Below are 25,931 nucleotides of genomic sequence, written 5' to 3'. Positions count from 1 at the left end.
TTTGACTGTTAACTCTATATTGCCCCTAGGTGTGAATGATTGTCTCTCAATATCCTGTGATGGAGTTGCAACATGTCCAGGGTGTACCCCACCTTTTAGACAATGACTGCTGGATATAGACACCTGTTCCCTTGCAACCCGGAAAGAAGAAGCAGGTAAAGAAAATGGATAGATGGATGTGCGGATTGATGTGTGAGATTTATTGGCGCAGTGCGAGTGCAAGAGAAATGGGTTAAATGCGTGATTGTCACATGATAGTTGGTAACTGTGATGTAGGTTGTGGAGAGAGTTGAGGGGTTGTCATCTTGTGTGAAGGGGGTATTGAGATGTAACAACAGATAATTCCATTAAAATCTAGTGATACTTACTGAACCATGTCTTCCTCCTTCTCAACCTTGGCAAAGGTGGCCACCTTGTTCTTCAGCAGGTACAGATGTCCCGGACCGCCCTGAGGAAAAGTGACGGCGTTATGTTAGATCCCTTCACAATGCAAGTTGTAGAAATTATACAGTGTGATGGACTGACAGACACACATAACTAGAGTATTGCGGTCACATTTGGTGTAAAATGTTTTTTGTGATGTACAGTTTGGGGGGATTTGGATTTTGTGTTTTTAGTTTTGTTATCTTTATTATTTTGTTGCAGTTTGTAGTTATTGTTTCAGTTTGGTTTTTCATGTTTGTGTTGTTGCTCAGTATTCACTCTTCCTCTGTCACTCTTTTGCCCTCCTTGCCACGCACATCTCCACCTGTCCGTAATTATCCCCACTCACCTGTTTCCACTTACCTCGTCACCCTCAGTATTCAAAAACCCGGTCACTTCTCCCACAATCTGTCAGTTCACTGTTTGTCGTTTGCTGTCACTGTGTTTTGTTTCCTCGTTGCCTTGCCTTGCCATGCTTTGGATTTTTGTTAAGTTTAGTTGCTGCCACGTCAGCTGTTTGTTTTTGTTTATTTTCTTTATTTAATAAATAAGTTTTTGTTTTGGAAATGAGTCTGCACTCTGGGTTCGTCTCCGTCTCCACTGAGCCTGACAGAATGAACTGACCTAACCAGAACCCAGCAGACTCCTCCGTCGGCGTTAATCTCACTTCAGAGGAGAAAATTCGTATCCTGGCCGAGCTGAGGGAGGAGCACCCGCTCGCCTTTTTAAAAGGACCGATCTCTCCTGCTTCTGGGAACCGCCGCCGGGACAAGAGGAAGGCAGCGGTCGCCGCCACCACAGCCTCCCCGGTGGGTCAGACTGCCGCTACCACAGCCTCTCCGGTTGGTCGGACCACTGCCACCTCATCCTCATTATCAGCTGCGGAAGTTTCCACACCGTCCACGGCAAAGGACATCCTTAACTCGGACTCTTTTACACCCTCCGACTGGCCATCTCCCGACCTCACAATCTGTTTTAAACTTCAACAAGAAATTAAGGACTTTCAAGATACATACACCCGACTGCTCAGATCAAGATCAGGATCCACGGACATTCCACGCAGACGTTTCGTTTACTCTCTGGTAATTAAGACACTATCCTCTAAAAAGTTGCTGCTTTCCCTCTTCTCCCACTGAGACACCCTAGACACTTTCCGTTATCTACTTAACGACCTACAAGAACCCTCAGCCTCTCCAGTACTGCTCACTCCCTCTGCCGAGCCCTCTGAGCTCCCGGCATCCTCTGCCGAGCCCTCTGAGCTCCCTGCTCCCTCTGCCGAGCCCTCTGAGCTCCCTGCGCCCTCTGCCGAGCCCTGGGACCTCGCCCAAGCCTGCTTGGCTCACGCCAGCCTCGCCCGAGTCTGCTTGGCTCACATCGTGTACGGAGCCTGGGCCGCCCGCTTGAACTCTGTCCTTGCCACAAACGGCAATCGGGCCGCCCGCCTGAACTCTGGCCACGTCGGCTCACGGGTCGCCTGCCTGAACCCTTGCTCCTCTCTGGACTATGTGCGGGCTGTCCCCCAGAACTCTTATTTTTCTTGTTTCTGGCATGGTCTTGTTTTGTTCCCCTGGTCTTTTGCCAAGTCGGTTTTTTGTTTATTCGTTTTGGTTATTTTTTGCCCGCCATCCTTTGTTTTGTTCCCCCCCACCACCCACCCATGCTTGGTTATTTGGATTATTTTTGTTTTTTAAGGAAGTCACGTGACGCCCCTTAAGAGGGGGGTACTGTGAGGATTTGGATTTTGTGTTTTCAGTTTTGTTATCTTTATTATTTAGTTGCAGTTTTTAGTTATTGTTTCAGTTTGGGTTTTCATGTTTGTGTTGTTGCTCAGTATTCACTCCTCCTCTGTCACTCTTTTTCCCTCCTTGCCACACCCATCTCCACCTGTCTGTCATTATCCCCACTCACCTGTTTTCACTTACCTCGTCACCCTCAGTATTCAAAAACCCGGTCACTTCTCCCACAATCTGTTGGTTCATTGTTTGTCGTTTGCTGTCACTGTGTTTTGTTTCCTCGTTGCCTTGCCTTGCCATGCTTTGGATTTTTGTTAAGTTTAGTTGCTGCCATGTCAGCTGTTTGTTTTTGTTTATTTTCTTTATTTAATAAGTTTTTGTTTTGGAAATGAGTCTGCACTCTGGGTTCGTCTCCGTCTCCACTGAGCCTGACACAGTTCTAGAGAATGACAAAAGAAAACCATATTCTTTCCTATGAACACAAAGATATCAATGTATTTGTTATTCACTAAACATAAAAACAGGTCATGAAGGCAGCAAAAGTTGTGTTATAGCAAGCAGTTCAACTGCAGATGAGATGTCAAAGTTAAAGATAAGATAAAACTTTGTCTGCCACAGCTGTGGCAGAAATTCTTCAACAAGCCTTTGTTTCATCTTTCATCTTCAAACAAACGTACACACAAATGCAAAAACAGATAATTGAATCACATTGTTATAAAAACCGTTAAGCTTTGTTGATTTAGTTTTGTTTAAAAATATTACTGCAGATGGTAGAAATGATTTCTTATAAATATTATTCAGTTCCTGTTCTATGGGAGGCACTGCAAAGAATCATAAAGAATAAGTGTATAACTTGATCTTGCAAGAATAAAACATCACAAGATTTGTTGTAAGCTTAAAACTGTCTGGCAAAACCCCAAAAACCCTGTCTCATGCTTTTGTTTGGTAAAATGATTAATTTCAGTTTCAGTCAATGCATTACTCATAAAATAGAATTCACAAAGCATAAAAAAATTAAAATAAATAAATCAACCATAAAACAGTAAATAAAATTTAAAAATATATTTGTATATAATTTTACAATTTCTTTACATCAATTTCTTTACATTTTATCTGAAGTACAAGTCAGATGAAATGCAACATGAATGTTCACACTGTGGCTGCTTTGAAAAATATTGGATATGCATCAGATTCAGTACCACATAAAGAAAAGACCTGAGTTGGATATGAAAAAAAGCTGATTTGTCACATTCACACCACCTTGAAAAATCTGATGTGTCACATAGGGGCCAAAAAAAATTGAATTGGGTCGTATTTGCCTGTAATGTGAACGTAGCCAAATAGTAATGTTAAAATAACAGTTTATGTCAATATGTCTGTCTGTTAACAAGATTAACAGATTTTGATGAAAATTTCAGGAAATGTTAAGGTTGTCACAAAATACATGTCATTAAATTATGGTGGTGATCTGGATCACAATCTGTATCCTACATTTTTTTTTTTATCACCCCATGGTCTTGGTGGAGATTTGCACTCTCCAAGTGCTTCTTGTTCAGCCTGCTTTAAGCATAAAAATCTGAACAATTACTGTTTAAATTTTATTTTAGCAGTCCATAATAAACCATTGAAACTAGTGTAGCTTAAAAACAGTATATTCAAGGCTCTGGATAATGCTGTGCTGTTGTGGTTGACACATTTTTTTAACAAAGTTGTTTCGTTCATCGACGTTGTCTGATTGGTGACGTGTTTCGCGCAAAAATCTTTGCCCATAGACTCTCGTTAAAAGTTGTACATGCGCAGTAGCTCCTCTTCAACACAAGAGATAGGACCATTCTGGGGCACACCTCTTCTGCACCCAGAGCAGACTGCAGCTTGGTTTGCATTTCACTGCCTCCTGCCGCCAGAGCATGGGACTCCCACCATGGGGCTGACGTCACATCATAAAGTTTGCCTGATTGAAAAGTCCAGCTGCCGGTGTGCTGCCTTTTATTCAAAGACACCAGCCGCCACTGGTCGTACCTCAGATTCAGGAGGAACAATGTGGGCTCTATCCTGGCCATGGAATACTGGACCAGCTCTTTACCTTCATTAGGTTCCTCAAGGATTTCATCTCTGCTATTTGCAGATGATGTGGTCCTGTTCGTGTCATCATACCATGACCTTCTGCTCTCACTGGAGGAGTTCACAGCCAAGTGTGAAGTGGCCTCCAAATCTGAGGCCATGGTCCTCAGTTGGAAAAAGGTGGACTGCACTCTCTAGGTTGGGAGTGAGGTGCTACCTCAAGTTGAGGAGTTTAAGTATCTTTGGGTCTTGTCCACGAGTGAGGGAAAGAATGGAGAGAGGGACTGACAGATGGATCGGTGCTGCTTCTGCAATATTGTGTATTCTGTACTGGTTTGTTGTGGTGAAAAGAGAGCTGAGCTGAAAAGCAAAGCTCTCTGGTCTACGTTCTTACCCTCACCTATTGTCATAAACTCTGTGTAGTGGCCAAAAGAACAGATACAGGCAGTCAGAATGAGTTTTCTCCACAGCGTAGCTGGGCTTTCCCTTAGAGATGAGGTAAGAAGTTAGGTTATCCATGAGGGACTCAGAGTAAAGCTCCTCCATATCTAGAGGAGCCAGTTGAAGTGGTTAGGGCAGGGGTCGGCAACCCAAAATGTTGAAAGAGCCATATTGGACCAAAAAAAACAAAAAACAAATATGTCTGGAGCCACAAAAATTAAAAGCCTTATATAAGCCTTATAATGAAGGCAACACGTGCTGTATGTATCTATATTAGCTATATTAGCCTATCTGATAGGCTAATATAGCTAATATAGCTGCTTCAGAGTAAGGCCAGCCGGGTCGGCCCTGCTTTGTGGGTGGCGCAAGCTTAGCTCCTGTTCACTCATTGGTCGTGGGTGTGACCAGATGCAAGCATAAAGAGCGAAGGTAGGAATATAAACAACAGAGTTAGCTTACCCTGCAACGTTTATGCTGTCTGTCCCCCAGCTGAAGGCGCTGTAAAGCCTGGAATCTCCGGCGGATACCAGCTGTCCTACTCCGCGCAACAATCGCGGCATCCAGAGCATTTCTTCCACTGCGCTTCTCTTCCTGAAGTCTCAGGAGAATCCCCATAAGTTTAAAAAACAGCAACAACACAGGGCCAACGTTGTCCATAGCGCTTTCTTTGTTTACACAACTTGCGCTAAGTTTCGGGAGCCCCCCCCCCGCGCGCTGCGGCCCCGACCCCGCAACACGAGGAGGCGTTCCTCTGCTACCAACCAAACAGGCCGGTGTGAACGCGATGCATTCTTTATCGAGCCGAGCCGAGTAGAGCGGGACTTCTGAATTAGGGTCCGTGTGAAAAAGGCATATATTAAAACATAAAATATATTTCTCTCCCCCATCTTTTCCATTTTCAAACATTTTTGAAAAAGCTCCAGGGAGCCGCTAGGGCAGCACCAAAGAGCCGCATGCGGCTCTAGAGCCGCGGGTTGCCGACCCCCGGGTTAGGGCATCTGGTAAGGATACCAGATGGGCATGTCCAACTGGGAGGAGCCTCTGGGGAATACACAGGACATACTGGAGAGACTGTTTCTCAGCTGGCCTGGAAATGCCTTGGAATCCTTGGAATCCTCCCAGAAGAGATGGAAAGTGGAGGTTTGAAAGAGATGTCTGGCTTCCCTACTTAAGCTGCTGCCCTCGTGATCCAACTTCGTAAAAAGTGGCAGATAACGGATGGATGAAAATTGATGGTAATGTAAAGGATTAAATGGAATTTTACAGAATTAATTTTATTTAAGACAAGTGTTGTCTCATTCGGACCAGATATTAGCTTATCAGTTATGTCAACACTTAACTTTATTTCTCCAAACTAACCTGTAACTCAATCATCTGATTTCAGTTGTCCTTCTGTTTGTGTTGCTAGTTACAAAGCTAACCTGACTTACTGCAACAATAACCCTCCTGAAGAGCTCAAAAAAAGAGAGAGAGAGAGAGGTAGAGAAGCACTTGTAATTTTGGGTCAATATGACACGAAGACCACAAGAAGGCTAATATAAAGCAAAACATGATGCCACAATGTAATAATATTTCTCCAGTATGTCTCTGCTGTCATTTACCTGGCAGAAAATGAGCATTTTCCAGATTTTACAGCCTTTTCTGTAGGCAGTAAGCTTCTTCTCCATGTCCTCTGGGGTGGTGGTGTTGATGGGGGGTGTCAGCGAGAGAAGGGTGAGGGAGGGAGAAAGAGAGGTGTCACTTTTCCCACTCAGCTTTCATGGTGACAAACATAAATTGGCTGTCCCTCGGTAGAGTCACACAGAAAAACAATGAGTCATCTCTGTTGAAAATGATTCCAACCTCACATTCGCCATAGTTACAACCAGATAAATTTTCACTTTAGCTGTGTCAATATTTTAAAAAAAAATCACTCACCGAGAATGTCATCAAATGTAGCATGTTCATGGTCCTTTAAATAGGATTAAAAAAATGGAAACATTAGTTTTTTCAACAACAAAAAAACAAACCATTTATTCCTCTGTGCACCATTTAAAACTGATGCCAGTTGGACTGAAACCATGAAGTGAACATATTGCGCTGCCTTTTGTTGGATGGATGATTATGTGTTTGCTTTCATCTGTGCTGTGACCAAAACTGAAGTGCCTATTGGCTGTGGTTTAAGGGAGATACAGGCTTCTGGTATATATTCTGCTTAAGTTTAGGAAACAATACCAGCTGTTATACAGCAAATATTTCATCTGAGCACATTAACAGAAAAATTTGTCTTTACGTTTTCACATCACCATCAGTCTCACATTACGTTGTTATTTACATGGAATTCTGTGGTTATTTGCAAGTGCAAAAAAGCAGCAGCAGGTAACTGTAGCACTTTCAGTGTAGCCTGGAGCACTTCCTAGAGGAATATAATTTTTTTTATTGCCAGAATTACCATTTAATGCAAAATTGACAGCGATGGTATGGTTTAAATATTAGCATGAATTGAAAAGGTTTAGCTCAGCACAACTGACAAGCTAATAACAGCTAGTCTGAGTGAACCCAATTTGAAAAAAAAGATTTCAGACAGACAGCACCTTTTATTTTATCACCTCATCATCAGGGGATGGTTACCTACTCAAAACTTACACTTTTTAGGTCATCTTTAGGTAAAGGTTAGCTGACCTTTTAATGAGTGAACCTCATGAGTTGGGTAAGTAAAGTGAAGTGAAGCGAAATTTATTTATATAGCACTTTTCAGCAACAAGGCGATTCAAAGTGCTTTACAACACAGAAACAACAATCGGGTACATAATCAAATACAGCAGGTACAATCAAATACAGAGGTACAGCAAACATCATAGAAACATAATCAAATATAGATCAATCATGTATAATCTAAATGAAATCATGAAACTAAACATATCTAAAACATGAGCTAAAACAGTCAAAATAATAGCTAAAATAATCTAAATAAAATCATGATGAAGTTAAAGCTGAACTAAACAACAATTAGGCTAAGACAGTCAAAATATGAGCTAAGATAAACTAAAATAAATTAAATGTACAGAAAGGCTAAATAAGCTAACATAAACTGAAACATGACAATGCTAAGCTAAGGGTACAACATGACTAAAAGCACCAGAGGCCCTCTAACAGCCATCATAATAATTACTAAGATAAATAAGGTAACTAAAAGTACCAAGAGTCTAACTAAAGTACCAAGGCCCGCTAACAGCCAACATAAAAATTACTAAGATACTAAGATAGTGAAGTAGGGAGTAAGGGGTAAGTTGAAAAGTGTAGGTAATGAGTATGTAACCATCACCTAATGATTACATAAGCATGTTCTTGTGGCCTTTACTTGGAGAAGGGTTATTCCCATATAAAAAAAACCTCACACTGCACCAGAAGTGATACAGCTAGTTGCTGTTGATGATGCTATTTGGACTTGTAAATGACCACAGAATTCCATGTGAATAACAGTAAATGCACAATTGATGGCAGTGCAAAGGTGTATAAAATAGCATTTGCATGAATAAATTTTTGACTGGTGTTTGAAGACGGCAGCGATGCATTTAGTCTTTGCTGTATTCAGTATTGGTACATCCGTCCTGTCAGTCTGACATGTGATAAGAAATAAAACTTGTCAGAATCAAAACTCTATTTCTCAAAATGGAGGTCATTCAAAGAGCTTGCTACAATAAAACATTATTTTTTATAGCATTTTATATGGCCAACATAACCTTGTAACTTGAGTGAAATGTTTTCTGTTGTGGTGGGAACAGGCAATGTTGATTGGCAGACCTATTATTTTAGTTGGTTAAAACACAGGAATAACATAATAAAACATGAATATCAGCCAGCAGTCTTGTCAGGTTGCATTCGTTGTAGAGCACATGGTAAGCCAATGGTTGCTACTCACATATAGAATAGGAATAATAGAGTCGTCCCTGAGGATGATATTAGGAACATATTCAGCTTTCGGTACCTTGGAGGAAATCAGCTGTGGAATAGAGGGTAACATGTGCAGGAACTGTTACATCCAACTTTACTTATGATGCAGTACATACAACATTGATTCTTACAATGTAAATGTAAAAATAACAGACAATAAAAGAGTCTTACAGTAGGAACACAAAGAGAGTCTAAACATTGTCTAAAACACTTCATTTCTTTCATTCAATAAAATATATTCCTTCTAATATTTTAGGCTTAGAATACTCTAGGTTTATATATGAGTATCTGACAGTGAGGGATAGAAAACAATGAGTTTTTATTTGCTAGAAGGGCTGATTAGTGAGTCATAGCAGCTGAAGTCATTACAAATGATTTACAGGTGTGTGTGACTGAGCAAACAGGGGAGCTGCTCAGGAATGATAAAAATCAAAAACTGCCAGCAGAAAACAGAAAACACTGTCAGAAAAGAAACTTTCCTGAATAACTTTTTTTTAAGCTACTACTTGAGATGTTATAGAAGAAGTTTTGTGCCGATCTGGTTTGAACCCTTGAAGGAGATAATTAATTTAATTTAAAATTGTTGAATATTTAGCTAATTTGTATAGCGTTATATATTTAATGCAAACTCATATGTAGTAAAAGTAACCTTCAGCAATTAAGTTAAAAAAAGAACTTGCAGGTATGGTTATACATCAAAATGTTTCAACCGTAATAGTAGCACCACCGATAGGTTGATGCATGTATTTATTAACTCCTATATAACAGCCTACTTTTTTTTTCCTAACTCAAAATCTATGAGAGTTTTGATTTTGTTATATTTTTTTAGCTTGTTTTAGCTTGCTTGCTACAATTACTTGTGCAGGGATAACATGCACATTTTAGAAAGAAATTCCTTTTCTTTTTTACAATTTATATTCAGATTGCTATCTATATATTTACCATGGTAAGTTTGTTTAGGTGTAAATGGGTGTGGCCTGTACCATGTCAATCAGGACAGTGCAGGAAACGCATAGAAATAATGGACTAAGTTGTGTAACTTACAGCTTAGAAGTAACTTGACAAAATGAAAAGCTGCCAATGATAGCGCTCCTTATGAGTGGACATTTCTGATCAATTTTGTGAGGGGCATACGCAAGCCCCGGTTGCCACAGTGTAAATATAATCATAAACCTCTTTGCGGTTTGGGCTGCAGTGTAAGTTTTATTTATGGAAAAAAAAAAATGGCTAAAAAAAGGCCACTACTTTGCAGCCGTATTCCCTTGCCTCAGCGGGCTTGAATCGCAAAAAAAAAGTTAAAGGTTGAGGAAGAGGTCATAAATTAGAAAAATACAAAAGGAAGAGTTGGGCTTTACAATAAAAAAAGAGGATGCTTGCTGGAGTTTCAGGCAATCTTTAATATTTCTGCAGAAATGTTTTACTTTGTATTTGCATTTTTATTTAGTAGACCTTTGAAATGTTTTTGTTCTTTCTAAAAGCTATTTGAATTGAGCTGAATGTGATGTAGACTTGAAGGTAAATAAACAAATCAAATTACATTTGAAATATCAAGTGTCCATATTGTTTACAATAAGATAAATTTCAAAATAAATGTCAGAAGCATAGACTCTTTTATTTTGAATTTCAGAACAGTTATAACATTCTCTGACTTTGGATTTGAGTTTGAATATTTAATGAGTGTGAGAAAAAATCTGAATGTTTATTTCAGGCCTTCTCACCATGATTTTTGGTGGGATGAAGTCCTCTCCTTCACAAGCTGCTCTCTCCATCTCCCTCTCCTCCTCCCAGTCGACATCCTCATCCAATACTTCATCAAATATGCCTGAGGAGGTCTGAAGCTCACCACCTGGCTCACACACAGGAAGAAAGGGCTAGATGAAAGAACGCAAAACAAACTTCATCAGACATAAGGGTGCTCCTTTTAAAAGCACTGCACCTGTTACCTACTTCTTCCAGTACAGAAGGAAGAGACAGAGGTCCAAACCAAAAAAGCAGACGACACAAAGCAACACAATACCAGCAGCCGCAAACAGAAACAATTTGAAGCACCAGGCAGATGGACAACAGGCTGTCAGATGAGAACATCTGTGTGTATGAGTGGCAACAAACCAGAACTGGAAAAGAGACAAACTCAGAGACATACAAAAACTAAACCAGAGCTACAGAGAGATAAACCAGAGACAGAAACAAATAAACCAGAGAACAGATAAACCAGAGACATGAACAGATAAAAAAGACACAGAGAGATAAACCCGAGACGCAGAGAAATAAATCAGAGACACAGACACATGATAGTGAGTATCTGACAGTAGTGTTAAACTATGTGTTTGTGTATGTCTGGAAGTTCAAATTGTGAATGCACATGTTTACATTTGTGGGTGTAGGTACATCTGCAGTATATGTGCTCTGCTGTGATGCATGATTGTTTGTACATCTCTACTATATGAAGACAGAGGTCTTGTTTCTTATGGGAGCGTCTGAGGTGGTGTAGACTCACTGCTTCTGGAGTCATGAGTAGAATCAGGCTTGACAGGGGTGGGGTCACTCCATGAGCGGCTGAAGCTTTTGGCTCGACGGTTAACGAAGGCTGATGGGTTAGAGGTGAAACAGTCACTCAGACACTGTAAGTGATAATCAACCCAAGTGACTTAGGGCCTGCTGGATCAGAAGCTCTAAAGTGAATAAATCTCCTATATAATGACTTTAATACCATATTTTGACACTGACGATTAATAATATTCAATGACGTCAAAACAATAAGAATTTCAAGACTGCTTTTGTCCAAAATAATTTATTTTTGAAATTTATGAACTGAACTGAAATTTAGTCAAACGTTTGAGAAATTTGTATATTTTATTTAACACAGCATAACATCCATTTGGATTATGCAAAATATAATAAATAAATCAGACAAGAACTTCATATGCAACCACCTCCCACCCAAATTCAAAATCAACACTTTTGCAGAACACTGCAAAAACACAAAATCTTACTAAGTAATTTTGGTCTAGTTTCTAGTACAAATATCTTAGTACACTTGAAATAAGACAAAATTAACATTAGTTATTATAAATTAATTTATTTAATTAAATTAATAATTTGGGAAAATGTCTTGTTCCACTGGCAGATTATTTCACTTTTAATTAGTACATTTTAATTTATATTAAGGAATTATTGACTTAAAACAAGCTCCTATATTGTGCTAAAAAGTTACTTGTAATTGAAGAGATGTGAATCATTTTTACATTCTTATTAGTTTATATAGTGAATCATATGTATTTTTTTATTTATTTAAGGGCTTATGTGGCAGGGGTCTGATCACGCTATGGGTGTACATGTAATGACCTTCTTTATTTATTGCGGTGTGGGTGATAAGCATGAGGGAGACTAAGTTATATTTCCTTATCCACTAAAGGTTAAGGAAATAGGGCAGGTCATGAGATAGTGAGGCCGAACCAGGCCTTGGGTTAATCAGAATTAATGCAAGGAGGTCTGGGCATCAAATACCAAAGAAATAGAATACTAGTCAGACATTGCTAGAGGAAGCCTGATGCTGTCATAGTTAACATCTCCAGATTTGCAAATCTGCTTGGTGGGTAATCATGTAATTCTTAATCAATTTTGTTAATGCTTTAAAGGTTTGTCTCCTGTGCAGACCCTTTTCTAAAAAAAAACTGAAAGGATTGGGAACTAATCAATCCTTAACATAAGTTAGTTTTGTCTTATTTAAAGTGTACTAAGATATTTGCATGAGAAACTAGACCAAAAACAGTAAGATTTTGTGTTTTTGCAGTGAAGTTCTAGCATTAGGTTTCTTCTAGTCTGTCCTCATGATCTTGGTCTATCTAACCAAAAATCTTTGTTTAATCTTTATGACCAAACATATGATGTAAATTCTCAGTCATCTAGGACATGACAAAACTAAAACTTGAGAGTGTGAAGTTCCAAGCTTTAAACTGCATGAGATGCTTTTTTTATGGGAACTAAATTCACATACCAATTAATCTCACTCCTCTTCCACAAAAGGATCATTAAGGGTTTCTTTGCCTGGTTCACAAGTTTGATCACATGCATGAAGGTGCAAATTAAAGGGAAACTGACTGGGTATGAAGGTGCTCCATTGTAAGTTTTAGAAAGCTGAAGTCTGAGACTTCCTTCTCTGTTTAAAGTTGTTTTTTCTTGTTTGACGTAAATGGCTTCCTTCATTCCCTTTGATTCCTCCTTTGGTTCTGTAGTGAAATCTCTTCTTTTTTAACTTTTTGGATTCATGACCAAACTGCTGCAGCTCCTTCAAGTTGGATGGATACTGCTTGTGTCCAACAGTCTTTAAATCAAACCAGAGTCTCAGCTTGACTGAGGTCTGTCTGACAACTTGTTTTCATTAAACAATTAGAGGTTTACTTCAGCAGTGTGTTTAGGTAGGTGGAAGGTGGACCCTTGGTATAGAGACAGATATTATATATATATATAGTATACACACTGCAATCATTTACACTTATATCACTCACAGGTTGATCTTATTTAAGTTATTATGTGGGTTCTGAAGGTATCTGTTGGAACTTCAAAGGAAAGAGGGTGAATACATATGAATGCACCACACTACAATTTTATACATAGTATTTTGAAATTTTTTCAAATGTCCTCCCCACCCATATTTAAAATCAATAGTCTGGACTGTTTTTAGAGGTCCATGAAAAATTGTCAAATACAAAATCTTTTTAAATTCCAGGTTTTAAGGCAACATGACAAAGAGAATACCAATTGTAGCAACCCACTGTATATTAGTTAGAAGTAAACAATAAACTGAAAGACTAACTTTATGCAAACTCAGTCCTGTTGTTTTTTTAACGTCTGTACCATACAAGGAATTTACATTTCATAATTTAAAATGTTTTTATTTAAGTGTTTTAGAAAATTAAACCATCTAGAAAAAACAAGTAGAGGTAAAGTTTTAGACCACAAACTGCTGTCAAGACCAGCTAGACTGCAGCATAGATTAGCACAACTTTATTAAAATCCTTTTGTCTTGTGATTTCATAATATGCAGAGTAAAATACACAATAGAAGACGTACAACTGCTAACCAGTCTAGCGTTGACTGATCAAAGAACCATCAGAAAAGAAATAGTTTTCATTCATTGGGTATTTTCTGTTATCTAAACATGAAATATCCTGCTGTTTCAGGCAGAAAGTATGAATTAAACCAGATGATGTTTTCTAAAGTTATGGAGTGCACCATCCATCATGTACAACTGTAAAATGTACTGACATCAGCAGACATGCATGCAAACAGAGATATTTAAGTACTTACTCTGGACCTTCATCTTGCGGCTGCCAACCATCTTGAGATGTTTGCGAAAATTTCTAACATGTAAAGAAAAGGATTAAGGACACAAGAAAAGTGGGTAATAAACCTGGAGAATGTAAGTAAAAAAGTAAAGGCAGAGATGACTTAATCTTTAGCTAGCTAGAGATGTTATTCTTTTCCTTAAAGGATTTTGGTCATCTTTGAATGACCAAAATCCTTCCTGAGTTTCTGTCTTGTGCAGATGATTATGGATAAGGATATATTGTAAAAAGTTAGTTTTTTTTATAAAGTGCCAGTCATTTCTGCTTACACAAATAAACAAGTGAATGATAATTTCAAGCCTGTATGGTAACTTCGGAAACTGGATTTCTAGATTGAAAAATTTGTGATTGGGTTTACAAGCTCTAACTAGCAAACTGCTATTTCCTTAAGAGTCTTGGAATCTTTCTTGAACAATTTGTTGACACAGACAAAGGGACAAAAAAACCCAAAGACCATAAAATGAATAAAACAAAAGAGAAAATATATAACAAAACAGCCCTAAATGGCATCAAGTGGTAGAAAAACATCAAAAACACTGCTTTTCACAATCCATTATGACTGGTCTGATTCAGATATGTGGTGTAAATATAGACCTTGTGCTCATACTTTCTTTTTAAATTGCAGTAAAACAGTAAAGTGCTTCAAAAGCACATTGTGTTGAAGTGTTGCAAAACAAAGATTATTTCAAACAATTCTCGAAGAAAAACTAGCCATCAATAAAACCTTTTCACATTGTTGTTCTGTTCCCAAACAATGAACACTTGACTTCCTTGACTTGTTCATACATGAAGCAATCCAGCAGCCTGAGCTGTGTACAAATGTGTGCTCTCATAATGCATCACAGCATCCAGGAAGCAAACAAGCTAATTTATATAACACGAACAGGTTGACATGTTGGATGATGGTGTAGATTCTTAAGTGTTGATGCTTTGTGTTATGCATAAAATGTTTGATGGACATTTTACTCATTCCATTGGTTTTAAAACAATAATGCCAGATGAACAATGAAATTGCTGTTGAATTTGCTTGCCTTTCAAAAATCACAATGTTTTAAATACAAGCCAAGGTACTGTGGGTAAACACAAAACTATTTTCTGGCTGATTGATGTCAGCCCTACACAGTGTACTACACTGATGTCTCTCCCTGACACATACACAATGTTTTGTTGTGGCAAGTAAAACATGTTTTCCTCTAGATGAAAAAGGTGATCAGCTCTGACTGACTTATTTTTCATCTGATTATATTCAATGTTGTACAGTACAAATGTATGTTTCAATCCATTCATAACATACTGTAAAAAAGAACATAAAATAACTAAAAAAAAAACCTGTCCCTTCTATTTTTCCACATAGACAGTTCCACCCATTTCATCTCAAGATCAAGTCCTCTAACAGAGGTCTGAGAGCTTAAGGGTTCTGTGCAGTAGTTTAGTTGTTCTTCAGAGATCTCTTAGGTTGTTCCTCTTCCAGTTTGGGGTCACAGCACCAAGTGCTCCAATTACCACTGGTACCTCTGAGGCCTTGATTTGCCACAGCTTCTCTATTTTCTCTTTCAGCTCTTGGTATTTCTTGAGCTTCTCGCACTCCTTCTTCCTGATGTTACAGTCACTTGGGACTGCTACATCTATCACCACTGCTTTCTTCTGTATCTTATCTATCGCCACAGTGTCCAGTTGGTTAGCCATCACCTGCTTGTCAGTCTGTTTCTGGAAGTCCCACAGTATCTTAGCCCTGCTATTCTCCACCACCCTTGGTGGAATCACCCACTTTGACTGTGGGACTTCCAGTCCGTACTTGGTACATAGTCTTATGATTACACCAGTCCACCAGTCCTCTGCCTGGTAAAGGACCTGAGCTTGAAGTGAATTGGGCCCGCTCATGTGGAAAAACAGGGCAGCTAGCAGGCTTTCTTTTTAATCAAGTCAATATAATGTTAGCTGTTGTAACAGAGATATGAAGAAAAGAGGGATTTTTGTGCTGACCTGCTTGAGCTTTTTATGCATAACACATTTGTTAACCTGGATGGTAGATCTGTGTGTAGGTGAAGCATGTGCTGGTGTGATCAAGTTTGTGCTATGTGATGTGTCTGGCTCACTGCTCTTCAGCTCATTATTTTTAATGAGAACCACCATTGTGACCTGTTATAGCTAGATTTTCTGTGAAGTAGGCCAGTTGCTTTTGACACATCGTAACAGAAAGGGTTTTAACCCAGTTTAAAGTAAACCAAAAGTTATTATTATGTGCAACTCTAACATAACAACAAGGAGATCTATCAAAACATTATCCAAAAATATACAGCAAAATCCTATGAAAGCAATATTTTAATCCAGGCTGCAGTTTCAGACCCCCCACAACAACATTTATTGACATGTCAGTCTTGACAGCAGGAATCATGAAAGCCTAAAATAGAGGGCTGGTTCAGAAGTGGAAGGGAAGGTGGAAGGACATCAGTCAGATACTGTTGTTTTTAGTTACTGTTTTAATATCTTCCACCTGCATGCAAGATTATAAAGTCAAATTTTCTGTGCAGTACATGTGCATCTGCAGTTACAGTATGTCACCTTCCTTACTTCAACTGTGAACTATTCTATCTATCTATCTATCTATCTATCTATCTATCTATCTATCTATCTATCTATCTATCTATCTATCTATCTATCTATCTATCTATCTATCTATCTGTCTGTCTGTCTGTCTGTCTGTCTGTCTGTCTGTCTGTCTGTCTGTCTGTCTGTCTGTCTGTCTGTCTGTCTGTCTGTCTGTCTGTCTGTCTGTCTATAAGTCATATAGTATAAGAATTGGGTTTTGTTTTCTTCTGGGTTTATATTGCATTTGTTTTCTTGTCTGTCTTGTTCCTCGTGCCTCAGTCATTATTCACTTCCCCTCTATCTGCCCCTGCTTGTCTGCCACACCCATCTCCACCTCCATTGTAATCACTCACCTGTGCCCACTTCCCATAATTCTCCTCTGTGTTTAAAACCTGGTCATTTTCTCCACCACCCTGCTGGATCATTGTTGTGTCTCTCGTTTCTCCATGCCTTGCCTTGCCCTTTTAAAAATTAGTTATAGTTGTTGTTGCTGCCTATTCAGCCTTCAGTTTTTGTTATAGTTTGTTTTATTAAATCAGTTCTTATTTTAAGATGATTTTGCGTTCTGGGTTCGCCTCTGTTTCCTCTTGTCATGACATACAGTTAGTAAATCAAAATCTGGGTAATAATGCCTGTATTGTCACTTCTTGTTTTTTTTTTATCAGCTGTTCCCTTTTCAGGGGTCGCCACAGCAAATCCTCCTCTTCCATCAAACTGTCTTCTCTCTAAGCAAAAATGTCATCTCTGGTGCATTTTCCTGGCATAAAAACATACTGCTGCTCACAAATAGTCACCTCTTCCATAACTCTCTCCCAGGTCTTCGTCATGTGGCTCATCATCTTAATTCCCCTGTAGTTGCTACAACTCTGTAAATCACCCTGGTTCTTAAAAATAAGCACCAGCATACTTCTCCATTCCTCAGACATTTTCTAACTCTCAAAAATGCCATTGAATGATCGAGTCAAAAACGTCATTGCCATCTCTCCTAGACATTTCCATACAATGAAAAGTATCCCCCCCCCCACACACACACACACACACAAGTTTAATCAGTTTTATTTCAGCTAAACAAGACCTCGTGGCCCCTTGGTACTGACACTTGGGGACCCATTATCAATTAAGTTACATAAAAGAAATAATTACACGTGAAATCCACTAGACGATAATCACCATCACATTTATCAAAGAAAGAATAAACTGTTCTTCTGATCAGGCAGAATTCACTTTAGAAGTGTAAGAATTGATACTTTAGTCCCAAATTTTCAGGATTTGGGGTTTCTTTGTGTTTCTGCATTAAGTTTATTGCTTTTGTTGTCTTCATGTTTCAGTTTGAGTTTATTGTTTATTTTATTCGGTTATCTTTGTTAGCCTTGTCTTAGTCCAGTTGTTGTTCCTTGTGTCTTTGTTTCCTGACATCATTCACTTCTCCTCAGTAAGTCTCTTCTTTTCCTGACACGCCCATCTTCGTCTTCTTCATATAGAGTTTAATAGCGGTTGGCAAGAAACTTAACGCCCATCTTCACCTGATCCTAGTTGTTATCACTCACCTGTGCCCAATTCACCTAATTACCCTCTGTTTTAAAACCCAGTCATCTCCTCCACTCACTGCTGGTTTATTGTTGCTTCATGCGCTGTCTGGTTGTCCCTCTCGTCTTGTGTCTCAGGTTTGCTTATGTTTCAGTTTTGGATTTCTGTTATGTTTAGTTTTGCTGCCATGTCAGCCTTTGTTTTGTGTTTATTGTAAATAAATTAGTTTCTTTTCCTTTTTGAAAATGAGTCTGCGCTCTGGGTTTGCCTCATTCTCCACCCATCATGACACAAATCAGTTAAACTAAAATTATTTGAAAGAACAGTTTGACTTTTATCTCTGTTAATACAGTTTGCTCAATGAAAATTGAGCAAACAACACACTCATAATTGATGATAGACCAGGAGGTCGTAAGCTTATCATCCAAATGTTAGCAGAGTTCAAAGAAGGGTGTGAAAAAGTGACATCTATACACAGCAGCAAACCACGACATATCTAATGAACATGACACTGCAGTGCTTACAGCACAACAACAACAGCTACTAAACAGAAACCAACTAATCTACAGACAGTTGAACAATTTGTTACATTAAAAAGTCACTATTTCTTTATTTCTTCTTTTTAGATTGAGTACAGCACAAAGGTCTCCTCATATACTTAGAAAAAAGCCACAGTTGGGTTCTGTTTTATAAAAAAAAAATCTGTAGAGAAACTGAATTGCATCCCTCTGAGTGACAATACTATTTCCCAAAAGATTAATGATATTGCTGACAGCCTTGAGGAGTAGTTTATTTCAAGACTAAAAGCAGCAGGTGTTGTTCAGATCAGCTGGATAAAAGAACAGATGTCTCAGACTGAGTAACTTTCTCAGTATACATGCGGTATAAGTGGAAAAAAGAATTTATGGAGGACTTATGTTGCTTAACTATTCCTACTGAAACAACAGGCGAGCAGATGATGTGTGCTGGACTGGAGTAACTGTAAAGGCAGAACGAGTGATGGGGCAGCAGATATGATGAGCAGAAACAGCAGAGTTGTAAAAATAAATGACAAGTCAGCAAGAAAGGATATTGTGTGGAATCACTGTTTAGACACACATTGGTATGCAAAGGAATCCCAGTCTTCGCAGCACATTGAAAGAAGAAGTTTATTAATTAGAGCAGCATCCTGAACAGTCGGCTTTTTGATCAGCTGTGTGTTGACATGGGGGTGGAGCACACACACTTACTATTTCATCCAAAAGTCTGGTGGCATTCCAAAAGCAGATTTCTGTTGTTCTATAGTTACGGTTGGCTTGGGTTTCCAGAGCTATCCCTTAGTTATGCTGCTATAAGCTTAGACTGCTGGAGGATAAACTGTTCTCTGCCAGCCCTTTCTCTCACGCGCGGTGGTTCACTTAGGGGCGGCTGGCCGACATTAGCGTTCCTGTTTCAGGTCAGCTGTGAGCTAGATGCTGCTAACTCTGCTCATACAAAAATATAAAATAAATTTGGTTCTTAAAGATAACTCATATCTGAGTGGTTGATTTTTTTTTTGTTTTTGTGTAGTTTTGAAAAGGTTCATAAAACTACATCTCTTACCTTTGTTATTATTATTCTGAGGGCCATGCAGCTGATGACCTGCATCTGGTGTTGTGTGTCTTGTACAGAACTGTATGATTCAGGAGTGAATGTGTTTAAATTGCTATTATTATTGTTATAGATATTTTCATTGTTCTTCTTGTGAACAGCTTTTAAATATGCGATAAAGTGTTGATTTTTCACTGAAACACAGTAAGTGTCACAGAGACAGTTCATCACCAGACAGGACAGGACAGGACAGGACAGCTGGGACACAGTACCTCTCCATCATGGCAGCTGCCTCCTGCTCTCCTTTCCATCTCTTTCTCTCAGCAATGCCTCGGAAAACCCTGCCAGGATGTCAGAGTGTCAGGTGCTTTTGTTCTGTGATGTTTTGTTTTACCTACCCCTTAGAATTGTTTTTAAACCCAATCAGATCCAAGAGATGAACAGATCTAGTTTAATATAAAAAAAGCTTTTACTACTGTTTTTGCCAGTGATATCTAAAATGGTATCTAGTAGAGAGAAAGTGATCCATTGAGTCTCACTGGGTTCAGGCACAAAGAGTAGACACATTGGGGAGCACATTGGGATGGGAAGCAAAAATTGTCTTCAGGGTGAAAACTTTTCGGTCCAAAAGGATTAGTGAGGGTTTGGTTAAAATTGCAGAGGTGTTTACTCAAAAAAAAAAGTTTTATTCACCAGAGGCAGAAGACATGTTATTTTCATGAACACACAAACACACACAAGCACATACTAGTACCAAAAAGCAAAATGAAAAACTTCAAGAATAAACAACAAAGAAGTAACTAAGATCCTGCCCACCCACCGAGTTTGTGACACAAACAAAGAAATAAAGTCAATAATTTATCCTCTCAGTTCCTGGTAAGAATTAGGGACTGCCATGTTTGAGAAATTATTTCATTTCAATTGACATGTCATACCACCACTCTTGACATGCTTGATATTCATTATTTCATACTCTGGATAATATGAGTTGGACGTAGAGGGTGTAGCTCCCCCAGAGAGCTCAATAATTACTCTGACAATATGTCAGACATGATGAAAATCATCTGTGACAGCCTCTGTCAGAAAAGAAGCCTTCTCCTTTTAAATGACAGACAGACAGCTGATGGGTTCTAAAAATCAAAACAATGGACTGCAAGCAATAAAGTCTGTATGCTGGTTATTGTCCAAAATCCTTCATTGGTCTGACTGCTCATTGCTATTACATCATCTAATGCAGTGATTCCCAACCCTGGTCCTCGAGGAACACTATCCTGCATGTTTTAGTTGTTTCCCTGCTTTGACACACCTGATTTGAATGAGGGAGTGATTAACAGGCTTCTGCAGACAGAAAGGACCTGCTGAAAAGCAGGGAAACAACTAAAACATGCAAGATAGTGTTCCTCGAGGACCAGGGTTGGGAACCGCTGATCTAATGAACCCATCACGCTCTGTTTCCTCACAACAACTTGCCATTAGCAAATTCTCTGAACGATGAAGAGCCTCTTCTTCTCTGCTGGTAAAAACTGATAAACTCCATTTACCACCAAGTTAAACAAATAGAGATAAAAAAGAAGGCAGTGTAAAGTTGTGTAAATGCTTCAGTGTCTGTTTGCGCATGTGACATCTGGCTTTAGAACAGACTCTTCGAGGATTTGTGAAACACAACTTTTGTCGTCTGCCTCATCATTTCAATCTGTTTTATCCTGTTTTCAGGTTAGTGAAGTGTATAAGGTTCTTAACTTCGTAGCATAACTCAGTGAAGAACTTATTTAATGTCTTTACAGTAGTTTGTACAGAGGGGGGTTTTTTTGGTTTATTTGCCGTTTGTTATAAAACCAAACTCTTCGTCACAGAGAGGGAAAATGGCGGCGGCTGTATTGTTTAGCTGAGGCTTGAAGCTGCCGTATGTTAAACTGGTTCAGGAAGGCATGCGATTGTTTCATTTATGTACACATAAGATTAAGTGACTATCAGTTGAGAAGATAAAATGGTTCTGAATGTTATTGGGAGGCACTTTGCAAGTTCTAAATAAAATAAACAGGTTACTTGAGTTGAATCTAAGAAGCCGTATCTGTCTTTCTGTGAGCATGTTTATGTGCAGAATAAAATACAAATGTATATTTTTTATGCAAGAGCATACTGGATAACAAATGGGAGTTATTCTGTGATTTAAGTGTGTGATGTAAGTATACCTTTGCAATAACAGGTTAAAAGAAACTGTTTATGACAGAAATAATTATATTGTCTAGCATGACAAAGAAAAACAACATTGACACAATGACTATTTGTAAGAAAGGCAAGATATACTGTTGGAAAATGTTTAATAAATCAGAACAGACTCTTGGAGGATTTGTGAAACAACTTTTATCATCTGCCTCATCATTTCAATCCGTTTTATCCTGTTTTCAGGAAATTCAGTATCTGTTGCCCTGGCGCCAGCCCTGGTACCTGCAACATATATACATACATATATATATATATAACTTCCATCTCGCCCAATTTGTTCCACATGGACGGTTACACTTTCACTCCAAGCTCAGGTCCTGGGAGCTTAAGGTTCTGCGCAGTATCTTAGCTGTTCCTAGGACTGTGCTTTTCTGGACAGAGATCTCTGAGGTGGTTCTTAGGATCTCTTGGAGCCACTCTTACAGTTTGGGGGTCACTCTGATGACCATTGGTACCACTGAGGCCTTGACTTTCCACACCTTCTCTATTTTGTCTTTCAGCCCATAGTCTTTATCAAGCTTCTCATGCTTCGCGTACTCTTTCCTGATGTTACAGTTGCTTGGGACTGCTACATCTATTACCACAGCTTTTGATGTATCTTGTCGACCACCACAATGTCTGGTTGGTTAACCATCACCTGTTTGCCAGTCTGGATTTGGAAGTCCTACAGTATCTTAGCCCTGCCATTCTCCACCACCCTTGATGGAGCTTCCCATTTTGACTGTGGGATTTCCTGTCCAAACTCAGCACAAATGTTCATGTACACTATTTCTGCCTCTTGGTTATGGCATTCCATGTATGCTTTGCCTGCCTGCATCTTACATTCTTCTATTATGTGTATCTCAGTCTAAGGATGCTAGACTTCCAGTGAAACCCTCCGAGCATTGCAAGGAGCTTTTGTGTCTTGATGTTAGTGGCTTCTATCTCCTCCTTTGGCCAGATTATTATACCAGCAGGATACCTGATGACTGGCACCACATACATGTCAATGGCTTAGACTTTGTTCTTACCATTCAGCTGGCTCTTCAGGACCTGCCTTACTCTCTGTACTTGGTTGTGACTGCTGACTTCCTTGTGGCCTCATCACAGTTGCCACTTGCCTGTGGGTGTAGGGATCTGGAGTTTTAGCCCCGTCTTGGGGCGGCTCCTCCTGCCCTTCTTTTCACAGGTGATCCAGATCCAGTTAATGAGGACTGCAAGTATTTAAGCCTTCAGCTGTTGTCTCTGCGTCTGGTTTTGGTCTCGCTCTCGGACTAGTTACCCTGCGTTCTTGTCAGAATGCTCCAGCCAAACAATTGTCCTGAGCGACTCCAGATCCAGAACTAAGTGAGGATTTAGTGTTTAAAATCTACCTTCGCTTCTAATTGCTTCTGGTAATTTTTTGGATAAGTTTTATGTGGGTTTGGAGAATCGCGTCCAAGATGGCGGACACCTCTCCCCGAACCGAAGGCTCCGAAGCAGCTTCTTTGCTGGCCCGACATGAATCAATGATAAATGCACTTTGTGAAAGACAACAGTCTGAAACCGGTCGTTTAGATCAACTAACTATTCTCACTCAGGATATCCACCAAAAACTTTCATCGTTAATTCCACACGCCGCTGAATCCACTTCTTCTTCCGCTTCCACTGCATCGTCACTTCCGGTACACACTTCCGGACATTTCCGTGAGGTACCGTCGCCAACTCCCGAACATTTTGCCGGTGAAATCGGTAAGTGTGCTGTTTTTTTGCTGCAATGTTCGCTAGTTTTTGCTCGTGCTCCCCAGTCTTTCATTGATGATGCATCTAAAATATCGTACATCATTGGGTTACTTCGGGACAAGGCACTAAAGTGGGCTGAAGCCAAATATAGCTTTCGAGCTATTTGGCTAACACCTTTCGACCAGTTTATTGAAGATTTTGAGCAAACTTTTGGCACCCGTTTCAATGAGATTGAAATAACACAGAAATTATGGAATCTTAGGCAAGGACAGCGTTCAGTGGCTCAGTTTGCTATTGATTTTCGTACCTTAGCCGCAACCTCCAGGTGGAATGAGCCCGCATTAAAAGGGGTTTTTATTCATGCTCTTCAAGTGTCAATCAAGGATCAGTTAGCTGGTTGGGATGAACCACGCTCCCTAGATGAGTTAATCACCTTGTCTATCAGATTAGACAACCGTCTGCGGGAGAGACAACGAGAGAGAAATAGTCGATCAAGTAGGTCGGAACAAGGCACCAGAAGTGCTGGAATAGAGCCAGGAACCAAAGAAAGTGAGAGTGAACCCATGCAGGTGGGAAGAGCTAGACTCACCCCTGAGGAGAAACTTAGGCGTTTAGAGTCCAGGGAATATTTTTTTTTGTGGAGGGAAAGATCATTTCCGGGCTAAGTGTCCACAGTTAAAAGGACAGACTCACTAGGTGACCAGGGGGTACTAGTGTCTTACTAGGGGTAGTCTTGCGCAACCCCTCGGATCCTGATTATTCATCCATGCCACCATTATTAACCAGCAGATCAAGCTCCCTATACATGCATTAATCGATTCCGGTGCCGAACAAAATCTTATTTCTGACAATCTAGTCCAACAATTGCAGCTAAAGACGGTACAATTATCCACACCTCTCCCTGTTATGGATATTTCTGGTCAGGTCATCACCCGAATCAAGTTTAGAGTTCCTCATCTTCATTTGCTCACATCAGGTAATCACAGAGAGACAGCTGAATTTCTAGTGTTTTCCGCCCCATCTTCACAGTTAATCTTAGGATTTCCTTGGTTACAGCGACACAATCCGATCATTAACTGGACGGAAAGAAGAATCGACTCATGGAGCCCCTTTTGTTTACAACACTGTCTGCAATCTGCGCTACCATCCCCAAGCAACAAGAATGTGTCCGAAGTTAAGACTGATCTCACCAAGGTGCCTACTGAATACCACGATCTGGCGGCAGTTTTCAGTAAGGCTAGGGCCTTGTCGTTACCACCTCACAGACCTTACGACTGTGCCATTGAGTTACGGCCTGGAGAACCCTTACCAGCTAGTCGACTGTTTCTGTCTCTCGGGCCCTGAACGTGACTCGATGAAGACCTATATTGACGATTCACTCGCATCTGGAATCATACGGCCATCCACGTCTCCAGTAGGCGCAGGTTTCTTTTTTGTGGAAAAGAAGGATAAGAGCCTGCGCCCCTGTATCGACTACCGAGGGTTAAATCAGATCACGATTAAAAATAAATATCCACTCTCGTTAATCGATTCAGTCAAACAACTTCATGCCGCCAAGATTTTTACAAAGTTGGACCTCCATAATGCTTACCATTTGGTAAGGATGCGGGAGGGGGACGAATGGAAAACAGCGTTTAAGACCCCTCTCAGACACTTCGAATACCTGGTCATGCCTTTCGGTCTCACAAATGCACCTGCAGTTTTCCAATCCCTCATTAATGATGTACTACGTGACTTTCTGAACATTTCCGTTTTTGTATATCTTGACGATATTCTAATCTATTCTCAGGATCCAGCACAACACTGGGCCCAAGTGCGAGCAGTTCTTCAAAGGTTATATCAGAATCAACTTTTTGTTAAAACCGAAAAGTGTGAGTTCAGCGTCACCACAGTCAGCTTCTTGGGTTTCATCTTCGGGCAAGGCCATTACCGAACTGACCCAGAGAAGATCAGGGCTGTTGCTGACTGGCCCATCCCTTCTGATCGCAGGCAGCTTCAGAGGTTTCTTGGTTTCGCAAACTTTTACAGGCGCTTTATTCAGGACTATAGCAGAGTAGCCACTCCTCTCACTCAGCTGACCTCCACGAAGCAACCTTTTGTTTGGTCCACCGAAGCCCAGTCCGCTTTCGATGAGTTAAAGTCTCGTTTCGTCTCCGCTCCTATCCTACGTCATTCTAACCCCGAACTGCAGTTTATCTTGGAAGTAGACGCTTCCGACTCAGGGGTAGGGGCCATCCTGTCCCAAAGGTCCTCCGAGGACAACAAGGTCCATCCTTGTGCCTACTTCTCCCGCCGCCTTACGACCGCGGAGAAAAATTATGACGTGGGAAATCGGGAACTTCTAGCCATTAAGCTAGCCCTAGAGGAGTGGAGGCACTGG

General features: G+C 39.9%; 1 protein-coding gene across 5 annotated transcripts in view; it reads right to left on the bottom strand.

Annotated features, from left to right (window-relative positions):
- nsmfb (NMDA receptor synaptonuclear signaling and neuronal migration factor b) overlaps positions 1-25,931 on the bottom strand; it is a 124,751-nt gene that overhangs the window by 52,998 nt on the left and 45,822 nt on the right. For 3 of the 5 annotated variants that reach the window (XM_037976060.1, XM_037976059.1, XM_037976068.1), the window contains 8 exons: positions 19,897-19,965; positions 13,902-13,954; positions 11,089-11,178; positions 10,310-10,437; positions 8,560-8,640; positions 6,576-6,609; positions 6,260-6,330; positions 369-448 (listed from right to left, as the gene is read on the bottom strand). In XM_037976060.1, the coding sequence (XP_037831988.1) occupies positions 369-448; positions 6,260-6,330; positions 6,576-6,609; positions 8,560-8,640; positions 10,310-10,437; positions 11,089-11,178; positions 13,902-13,954; positions 19,897-19,965 (606 nt within the window). The remainder of the gene's footprint in view (positions 1-368; positions 449-6,259; positions 6,331-6,575; positions 6,610-8,559; positions 8,641-10,309; positions 10,438-11,088; positions 11,179-13,901; positions 13,955-19,896; positions 19,966-25,931) is intronic. The other 2 variants (XR_005233288.1, XM_037976061.1) reach the window with 2 other exon arrangements.

This window comes from Kryptolebias marmoratus, linkage group LG1 (assembly GCF_001649575.2).
Source record: "Kryptolebias marmoratus isolate JLee-2015 linkage group LG1, ASM164957v2, whole genome shotgun sequence".
Taxonomy (NCBI): Eukaryota; Metazoa; Chordata; class Actinopteri; order Cyprinodontiformes; family Rivulidae; genus Kryptolebias; species Kryptolebias marmoratus.
Note: the sequence above shows the minus strand (reverse complement) of the source record. Positions and strands in the feature narration are given on the sequence as shown.